The 10,450-nt window shown below is 33.6% G+C and overlaps 2 protein-coding genes across 2 annotated transcripts in view; both read right to left on the bottom strand.

Moving 5' to 3' along the window:
- Positions 1-1,627: 1,627 nt before the first annotated feature.
- On the bottom strand, positions 1,628-3,650 carry LOC106332210 (omega-hydroxypalmitate O-feruloyl transferase). The gene is made up of 2 exons (XM_013770690.1): positions 3,124-3,650; positions 1,628-2,619 (listed from the first exon to the last, which is right to left on the bottom strand). Exons 1-2 carry the CDS (start codon positions 3,556-3,558, stop codon positions 1,774-1,776), a joined length of 1,281 nt encoding a protein of 426 aa, XP_013626144.1. The 5' UTR covers positions 3,559-3,650; the 3' UTR covers positions 1,628-1,773.
- Positions 3,651-6,902: 3,252 nt separating this feature from the next.
- Positions 6,903-10,450, bottom strand: part of LOC106328681 (protein DEK-like) — a 4,928-nt gene continuing 1,380 nt past the window's right edge. The window contains exons 2-12 of the mRNA XM_013767172.1: positions 9,834-10,141; positions 9,691-9,724; positions 9,110-9,189; positions 8,941-9,000; positions 8,731-8,844; positions 8,556-8,636; positions 8,375-8,446; positions 7,776-8,199; positions 7,571-7,662; positions 7,441-7,471; positions 6,903-7,336 (exon numbers count right to left, since the gene is read on the bottom strand). Of these exons, the coding sequence (XP_013622626.1) occupies positions 7,080-7,336; positions 7,441-7,471; positions 7,571-7,662; positions 7,776-8,199; positions 8,375-8,446; positions 8,556-8,636; positions 8,731-8,844; positions 8,941-9,000; positions 9,110-9,189; positions 9,691-9,724; positions 9,834-10,094 (1,506 nt within the window). The 5' untranslated portion in view covers positions 10,095-10,141 and the 3' untranslated portion in view covers positions 6,903-7,079. The remainder of the gene's footprint in view (positions 7,337-7,440; positions 7,472-7,570; positions 7,663-7,775; positions 8,200-8,374; positions 8,447-8,555; positions 8,637-8,730; positions 8,845-8,940; positions 9,001-9,109; positions 9,190-9,690; positions 9,725-9,833; positions 10,142-10,450) is intronic.

The raw sequence follows: 10,450 nt of genomic DNA on the forward strand, positions 1-10,450 counted from the left end.
CTTACCAAGTTTTAACAGATTTGTGGGGTCCAGTTGCATCTCATCTATAATTCAGTTCTAAATTTCATAGTGTATATGTAATTATACTACAATATGATTGAATTCTATTTTATTACTTTAGTAAAACTGTATATGAGTTTTGAATTTAAAAATATTTTCGCCATTAATAGTTTTTTTTCTCATTAATATGGTTTTAATAGAACCATCTAATAATACTCCCCAAATTCTCCAAGCTCTTTAGATTTTTTTAACAGTTTAGAAAACATTTATTTGTTTTAGAAAAAAAAACAATTATCAAGCTTACCAATGTTAGGTTTTTTATTTAATGGCAGTTTTGTAGTAAGATTTCTGGGGCATGATTTGAGTCACATAATTGATAAGTTTGGAGTTTTGATTACTCGGAGGATCTAGTCTTAGTTTGAAAGTTTTCTTCATCCTTTTGTAATCTTGATTTTAGAAAAGCTCCGATTGTATGTTAGAGATCTAGATTATACGTACGTAGGAGAGCTTAGAAGAAGGTTCTGATATTGTGGTTTGAGTCTTGATTTTGAAGATGGGAGAGATGAAGTTGGGTTTTTTATTTAATCGTATATGCCTCAATGATTCTCTGAGCAGTATCACAATAATGGAAAATGATTAAGCTTAGCGTATATGAAGGAGAATTAGAAATTTATTGGCTTGTATATCAGAATATTTTGTTATGTTAGTGGAAGGAAACAACATTAACTTCCTCGGTTTGACTTGCCAAAACGGTGGCGTTGAAATCGACACGTGGCGAGAAAGCCCCCCCCTCTCCAGAGTGACGTGGACGCCTGAGAAGGCAGATACTTCAACTTTATATATATAGATTACAATTGAGCTTCAGAGAGAAGAATTAAGCTTGATGAGTCTATTTATATTCATTCTTCTAGTGTTAATTTTATATATTGTGTGGGATCAATGTGACTATATATGAATTACGTGTTGAAACATTCATAGTTTTTTTTTTGTGGCATCGAACAAACTTTCATAAACAGATCATTCTGGTTCGTCTAGGCTAGCTTCAGGAGCAGGCCAAAAAGGAACCAGGGAGTTTACAACTGAGTAATATTGTACACGTGATCATCCTCCTTTAACCAAGGAGTCCGCACGGAAGTTACTAGAGCGTGATAAAAAAGTTAAAGCAACATTTTAAAATTTACATCGATTTGATTTCATCCAGCTCAGATGCTAGCGTCGGCCACTCCTCTTCTCTGCAGACCAGGTTGGTCAGTTGTTGGCAGTCCATAGCAAAATTAATATCATTGAGACCTCTATCTGGAACTTCTTTCATTGCCCAGATGATACCCTCCGCTTCAGCATGTAATGGTGATTGTGCTCTGCGAGTACAAAGCTGCCCCTGCAGGATCGCTTCATCCGCCTCCAGGAGAACAAAACCCATCCCCGTCCATTCATCGTTTGTTGCCCACGAGCCATCTACTTGGCAAGCGATTTCCTGTCTGCGTACGGTAAGGGATGTTGTCTCTGCGGCGGAGGTTCTTCCTCTTCTTCCATCGCTTCTCCAAGTTGAAACATTCATAATTTAAAGAAGAAAATTAAAGATTTTGAGCTCTTAACTAACACCATTTGAGTAACACAATAGCTTTCTTTATTTATTAAACTTGATACTTGGCATGTCTTAGTTACATTTTGCTACCGATGAGCAATAATATTTTATAATCGATCATCCATTATTTGTTTTTAAAAACCATAATTAATTCAAACACATGCATAGACCATATATATCCATAATGATCAAATATCCATAAGCCCTTCGAACACCTTCATAGCCGAACCAGGAAGTCCAAGCAACACATTGATACTCTTCGTGTCACTGCCACATGGCAAAAACAGAATCACTTCCTTCTCAGGTAAACCGACCGGTCCAGACACAACCGGCTCACCCCAACCGAAATCTTTTGTATGAAATGATAGTTTTGCCCACGATGTGATCAGAAGCGTCGCCGTTAGACTCGGCCTAGCCCTAGTCACCTCGAAGTAATCAATCGCTGACCTCATGAAACCGTCTGTTACCATTTCAACCGCACTTTTGACCAACCCCACCGTATGAGAAAGAGGGTTTAGAGTTACTTCACCTGCCGTTGTAACCGAATAAGTGAACACAATCCCGTTTCCTGAATATCCTTTAGGAAGTTCCGGAACGAATCTTGACCGTCCATCTGCAGCAAAGAGAAGTTTTATACGTTGGTCTGGTTTAAGCCCTAAGGCTTGGCAACGAGCTCTCCATAGAAATCCGGTCAGGGTTTGGAATGTCGTGGTTTTTGACTCTGCCATGATCTTGAGCTTCTCTAGTTTTTCGGGTCCAAAGAGAAAGGATTTGTAGACGAGTTTCTCGTCCGAGTAGAGTTTTCCGGTGCCGGAGATGTCGTCAAGCTCTTCGAACTCGTTGTGTGGGAACTCGATCTTTGGTGGTGTCCTTGGTCGGAGAAGTGTGTGGTCCAAGAAAGGTGGGACTGAGAGTGGAAGGCCACGAGCAGTCTCGGCCCATGAGTTAAGGAATTCCATTGCTGCAATACCATCGAACATGTTGTGGTTCATGCCTAGGCCTAACACGAATCCTCCACATTTGAAATTTGTTACCTAATAAACAGAAGAAAAAAAAAAGACAAAAGTTGTATAGAAGCATAGTTTGTCTTTTACAATCAACATCTCTATATTCTTTTACTTGATTTTTTAATACAATAACACCTGATATAAATGTAAAATTTACTTATACAAAAAGAAACTAATTTTGTGACAAAACTTAAAAATGGCTATTTAGGAGATTTGCCTAAGAATATAAAGCAAAAAAAAAAATAAAATGCAATTGACACTCCAACAAATATATTATCAGAACATAACTAATAAATGGTATATCCATATATTTGTGTGTGTGAATAAATATTTTTGAAATTTGGATTTATTTTACTGACTATAGTGTATTGATGCATGCATGATCAATATAATCGATCTATCAATCTAGTTTTGATATATAAACTATTTATTTGAAACCTACATCAGACCAAACCCTAGTTTAAGTGATCAAGTTTGTTCACTCACGAAAACAGCAAGAAATAAAAGAGTATGGATCGATCAACCCCTCACCTGAACAACTACCGGTGGAATCTCAAGAATATTCCGGGCACCGGGAACGTTGTAAACAAGCTTTTCAAGAGTCTCCGGTTGATCAATCTCCCATATAGCGTCTTTTATCTTCTCTATCCCACAATTAGCCTCTGCTTCCACCACCACGACTCCTTCTCCGGTGCAGTTCACGGCGATCTTTCCTTCGGGACTGATCGTGAGTCTCCCGGCGGCAGGATAGTAGTGAACAAGAACCGCGGAGAGTGACTTTTTGATGACGTTAGCGGATTCCTCGTTGGATCTTGAGTTTGATTTGAAGTAGTAGAATGTTTTAACGATGATGGCTATGTTTTGGTCGAGATTTGAGAGGTAGTGGATGCCTTTTGGAGTTTCGGAGGCTGGAGAGACGAGAACAGGATCTTTTCTGGTTACAATGAGCTCGAATGAGTCGGCCATTTTTAGGGTTTTTGTTGGTGAAGGGAAACCAAAGATGTTATATGTTTAGAGGATTGGGAATGGCTTTGATTTCTTTTGGGATTTAATCAAAGGGGTTAAGTAGAGGCTAGGGTTTGAGGTTAATTGTGGTACAAGTAAATATTTCAGCAAATGGTAGAAGTAAGATGAAAAGAGAGGAGTCTTGAGATTAACACTTTTAAGAGTTTTTTTTTTATAATTTTTTTAAGAATTGAGTTTAGTTTCCAGGATATATGATATTCTTGGTATGGATGTTGTGACGAGATAGATCGGTCTAATAGAATGAACTCTATTACGATTGGTTCTAAATAATTTATTTGTTTGAGTTTGCATGCATTTAACTAAACTAATAAACGTAACAAAGTGAAAAGGAAAACGTTTGATTCATTTCCTGACTGGGCTGATCCCATATTGTACATGTCAAGAGTACACATATTATCAATTACAAAAAAAAAAAAAAAAAAGAGTACACATGGATCCATATGTCAAGAACCAGCCACAATTGGATCATTTAAATTGTATAGTTAAAATCTGAATCATAACTTGTAAGATGCTCGAAAAAAATTTCAGCAATACTTTGATGTAATTTTAGGAAATATATACTTCAAATTAATTGTAGATGGTAAGGGCCGTAAGTAAGGGAATGACACAATTGAATATTATATATATTTAGCAGTTGGTGGTTGACTGATATATGATTAATATGTAATTATCAAATTATGGAGCCATCTTTGATCAGTCTATGTAAATGGATCTATTATATTGTTTACGTTTATACTTAAAGTTTGAAGAACTGTGGAGCCTTTGACTTCTATTTGTGTATAAAACGTGGTTCAATCTCAGTGTGAATGGTAAAGTATAAGGAGTTGGTGGCTAGTCTTAAGCCACCAGATTATAAACCTAACCCTTCACAAACAAAGGTCTTACTGAGATAGTTGATTTATTAAAATAGAAGATACATTTGAATTTGTTAATCAGTAGAGGATTATATGTAATCAAATAGCATTAGTTGTAACTAGTCCCATATTAATAATTGAACATAAGGTGGCGTCAGGAAAAACTGGAAATATTATCATTCAGTAATACTCCACTTTATAGACAGAATTTTGGGGCTAAGTAAGAACCATGATTTACTTTGGCCCAAAATCGAAAAACAGACAAAGATGTCTTAAACTAAAACTAGATTTTGATCCGCGCTTAGAAAGCGCGGATTTGTTTGTTTTTCATTTATTAATCGAAAACTGATTTACAAATTACCATTATTTTTCATTTCGAACCATAACAATTGAGTTTTTAGGTTTTTATCATTTGTTTTTTTTCTCTTCAAAATATGGTATTTGTTCGAAATATGGTAGCTGTTCTATAATAATGTTTGAGTTTTAAAATTTGTTTTCATATCTGACCTAGATTCATGTTTGAACCTATAGACCCGATACATTGTATATAATCCTGTTCGGATTTAATGAAAAATTTGTTAATTAAAAATCCGATATAACCCGGTAAAAACCTAAAAACTCACTATTAACCCGCGATCTGATACTATTGATCCGATAACAAAATATCTTATAGTACTTTTTTAAAAAATTGATTAAATTACTCATATATTTATTAATATTACATAAATTAGTGATTCCTTAGAATTTGATAAAATTTTATCATGTTATCTAAATAAAAAATGATAATATAAAATAACTTATTGATATGACAATATTAGTTTATTTTCGTTATTAATAACCTATTATAAGTTTGTGTTTGTATTTTAGATTTAAAAATTTATTTTAAGATAGTTTTTAAAATATTCTTGAACACTCGTAATTGCCATATTAATATTATGTATAAAATGACATTATACACTGAAAAATGATATTCAAATATGTATATGATATATGGTGTAGGATATACGATTTTGGTTTGTATTGAAAATATGTATAATATTCAAATGATCTATTTTGAATATTGATACGTATATTTAAGAAAATAATATTTTCATGTTTCTTAATTCATTTATTGTTCATAATATATTTATACTTATATTAAATTTAAAATTAATATATATTTTAAATATATATATAGGCCTATTATTTATAGATCCATTTAGGTGTATCAGTAGGTCCAAAACCAAAAAACTTAAATGCCATTAATGAATTTTATTAATTCTTTGTAAAAATAAGGGTATTTTTGAGAAAACTGCAATTTTCATTAAGGATATAATTAGAGAATGATCCTCTTTTAATGGTATTGATTATAAGTTTGTGTTTGTATTTTAGATTTAAAAATTTATTTTAAGATAGTTTTTAAAATATTCTTGAACACTCGTAATTGCCATATTAATATTATGTATAAAATGACATTATACACTGAAAAATGATATTCAAATATGTATATGATATATGGTGTAGGATATACGATTTTGGTTTGTATTGAAAATATGTATAATATTCAAATGATCTATTTTGAATATTGATACGTATATTTAAGAAAATAATATTTTCATGTTTCTTAATTCATTTATTGTTCATAATATATTTATACTTATATTAAATTTAAAATTAATATATATTTTAAATATATATATAGGCCTATTATTTATAGATCCATTTAGGTGTATCTGTAGGCCCAAAACCAAAAGACTTAAATGCCATTAATGAATTTTATTAATTCTTTGTAAAAATAAGGGTATTTTTGAGAAAACTGCAATTTTCATTAAGGATATAATTAGAGAATGATCCTCTTTTAATGGTATTGATTATAAGTTTGTGTTTGTATTTTAGATTTAAAAATTTATTTTAAGATAGTTTTTAAAATATTCTTGAACACTCGTAATTGCCATATTAATATTATGTATAAAATGACATTATACACTGAAAAATGATATTCAAATATGTATATGATATATGGTGTAGGATATACGATTTTGGTTTGTATTGAAAATATGTATAATATTCAAATGATCTATTTTGAATATTGATACGTATATTTAAGAAAATAATATTTTCATGTTTCTTAATTCATTTATTGTTCATAATATATTTATACTTATATTAAATTTAAAATTAATATATCTTTTAAATATATATATAGGCCTATTATTTATAGATCCATTTAGGTGTATCTGTAGGCCCAAAACCAAAAGACTTAAATGCCATTAATGAATTTTATTAATTCTTTGTAAAAATAAGGGTATTTTTGAGAAAACTGCAATTTTCATTAAGGATATAATTTGAGAATGATCCTCTTTTAATGGTATTGATTAAACCCAGAAACATAAAATTTCCAGTAAGTGGTAGCAAATAGGATAAGGATTAGAAAACCTAACAAGTAACAGCTACACAAGAAGAAGTCACTGAAACTACATAATATATAGTGTAATGCATGTGATGAAACTATAGAGATTACATAGTACAAAGCATAGATTCAGCACTCACTAACTATCACGTGCACAATGTTGATAAGTTTTGCTTCTCATCACATCAGATCTTTGAGAGAAGAAACTCACTAACACCTTAATCCTTTAGCTTTTCCTCGTCTTCATCCTTCTCTTTGTTACTTTCAGCCTCAGCTTTTTCCTCTTCTTCATCCTTCTCTTTGCTACTTTCAGCCTCATCATTTTTCTCTTCTTCTTCCTTCTCCTCGTCACTTCCAGCCACAGATTTTTCGTCTTCGTCTTCTACTTCATCATCAGTCATTTCATTTATAGCATCTTGGATAACCTCCTTCACCTCTGGTTTTCTATGTGAGAGATCAACACCAAAATGGTCACCTGATGTTATCACAAACCACGAACGTTACCAAAATGCTCCTCAACATTTGGAAAGCATATTAAACGTAGGTTGCAAAACATATAAGCAAAATCAAAGGACGTACTTAGCTTCTTCAGAATAGTTGATAATGTCGCCTGTTATCAAAAAGATTAAACAATGAGTATAAAGAACATTTATTCAATGTCTTTAGACTATTAAATTTCAGTCAGTGTCAGCAAACTGAACTAGCTTACCGTGTTGAAGTCTACTTCCTTGAGAATTTTGGAGACAAATTCAAGCATCTCTTCTCTGGTTGGCTCTACTTTCCCTTTATTAGTGCCTTTCCCTGCATCCAATCCATGATAGTATGTAAAAATAGAAGCAGCGCGAGAATAATTTCATAAATAATCACAATTCTAGCTAAGTCTTATTTTAGAAGCAGTTGAAAACGTTTATAACCTTTGTCTTTGGATCCATTAGCCTGTGGCTTAACTGACTTTTTCTTGCTTTTCCCTTTAGAAGACTCCTCATGGTCAACCTTTTGCTTCTTGGCTGGGGATGAAGTTGAGTTAGCAACTCTTTTGGAGGACTTTTCACCAGATTTCTTAGAAACTTTGGCAGACGCTTGTTTATCTTTGCCTTTGGTACCTGCCGAGCTCTCCTCTTTAATCTTCTTTGATGAGATTTTCTTATCAGATGGCTTCTCATCTTCTGCTTCATCTTCCTCATCTTCAGTTTCAGTTTTCTCATGGTCACTATCTTCTTCTGGTGCCGCATCATCTTCATCATGAGTATCCTTAGTGCCTTCGGAATCAGAATCCCCCTCACCCTTGCCTTCTTCTGTGTCAGATGGATGATCTCGCTTTTTAGTTTGCCTTTTCCTCTGTATAGTAAGAGAAAACATACACAGAGAAGAAAAAAAGGAGCAAATGCATTTAGCAACAAAATTCACATGAAACCAAAGCTAACAAATGAGCTAATGGTAACAACTACCAGCCAGTAGCATGCAAGGGATACAAACTGTACTAATAATTTAGAGATAAGAAACTATAATAAACCTTGGCTGGGGGGGTATCTGAAGATGCTGCAGATTTCCTCTTTTTCGGTGTGCTCTTGCGTTTCTTGGCTTGCTAAAAATGTATAATTTCCAAAAAAAAAAAGAAGAAAAAGAACTCAACACTCCTTTCACACTGACGATAATAATGTAGAACAATAGTGTACTGATTCAAGCAGTAGTACCTTTTCTCGATCAGCAAGTAAAACATCTCTTGATGCCTTGGGAGATTCCAAAAAGTCAAGCACCTTGGCAGCTACTTCTTCCTGAGAGTATTATAACAGAGGCATTCTTAGAGGTTGGGTTAGAATATAGAACAAGGTTCCATAAATAGATAACTCACATCTTCTAATTACTTACCTTTTTAATGCTGCTTCTGCTTATAGGTATATCAAGTACATCACAGAAAAAGATTAACTTGTCTTTTATGCATTTGTCAAGCTTCTCCTTTACTCGTGCTCTTTGCTTCTCCTCCTGAGAAAAAAAAAACATTCAAGTCTCAAACATGAGGCAAAAAAAAAAAGAATACAAATCCCTATTAGCAAAATAGAAACGAAATGCTTTATTTACCTCTTTCTCTGACCATACAAAGCCAGAAAACTGACCAATGTTTTTCTTAACCATCTGTGCCTGCAGAGCAATTTTCCACAAAACTATTTAAGTAGACAAGCTTGAAAGAGGGAGACGATATTCATATAAAGTGTGACAAAATGTGATAAAAACTTTTTTAGAAAAGAACCTTTGCTTTCTTCCCATACAGAATGGTGTGTAGTAAGATCAGGTTGTCGTCAGCTTTTCGCTTGGATAGTTGATGAGCCACTGAAGCAGCCGACATTATCAGATTAGTTTTTCAATGGTAAACAAATGTAAACAAGAAGACTCCGTCAAAAGAACTGAACTTTCCAAGCACACACAAGAAAAAGAAAAAAAATAATTAAGAAAAGTTTATCATCTTCTCATCAGCCACAATGCAAAGTTGAAATCTAGCTACCAGAGAGAAAACTGAACTCAAATCTATTGAAGTAAAACCAAATCACAGACAGTAGCTAGTGGGCTTAATTGTAATAGCTACGAGATTAAAAAAAAAAAGTATTGCACTAGAGAGTCAGATTATCAGTATTCAAACCAAAGGTCAAATCTTATTGAAGGTGTTCATTTGTTTCAGATCTCTCCTAATAAAATAGTTCTAGCTTTAAAACTATACCTAATAGATGTGTCAAAGCATCAAAGATAGTTCATTGTTCTGCTTGACAACAATTAGGTGGGGAAAAAAAATCATAAATCAAGAAAAACACAAATATAAGTGACGCGCATACATACCATTTGGAATATCCCTGAGTAGTGTTCCACGACCCTGAAGAAAAAACATAGAAAACCCAAGTAGTGAAGAGCATTTATACATAAAAAAAAAATATATATATACCAAATTTATCAGAAACAAAAAATACGAAAGACAATAATACCTTTTCAATAGAAAGGGACTTGGCGGGTGTAGGGCGCAGAGGAGTAGAGAGGGAGAAAAGCTCGACCTTCTTTCTCTCCCTCGTTGGCCTTTCCCTACTCCTCTGAGTCTCCACTTTCTCCTCCTCGCTTTTTATACCTTCCAATTCATCCTCGTTCTTCCTCTCCGCCTCTTCGTTACTGTGCGAATTCGCTTCTTCTTTCTCCTTCGCCGGGGAGGATTCGACTCCCGGTCTCTTCCCTTCTAGGGTTTCGGTCGCCATGTGAGTCCAGTAAAAACTAAGAGGTTTTCGGGAGAAAGTGGAGAATCCTAAAATCAGGAAAGGTAACGATTAAGACGACGAAACAAAACCTAACCAAAGTTTCTAGCGCCAAATATTGGAACATAAAAGGCGGGTTTCTCTGTTTCTCGTCAACGAACCCGCGCCAAAACTACTAAATATATAATATAATGGACCCAATTCCATGGGCCTGTTCGGACTTTTTGTCGTCAGGCCTATTTAACTTCCCACTGAGATAACAATTTTTCAAAAAGAAAACCAATTCAAGAAAACAGAACACATTTAATAGAAAAATATCATCTGGAGGGAACTAGATGAGGTTTTTTTTTTTTTTTTTT

This window comes from Brassica oleracea, chromosome C3, assembly GCF_000695525.1.
Source record: "Brassica oleracea var. oleracea cultivar TO1000 chromosome C3, BOL, whole genome shotgun sequence".
Classification (NCBI taxonomy): Eukaryota; Viridiplantae; Streptophyta; class Magnoliopsida; order Brassicales; family Brassicaceae; genus Brassica; species Brassica oleracea.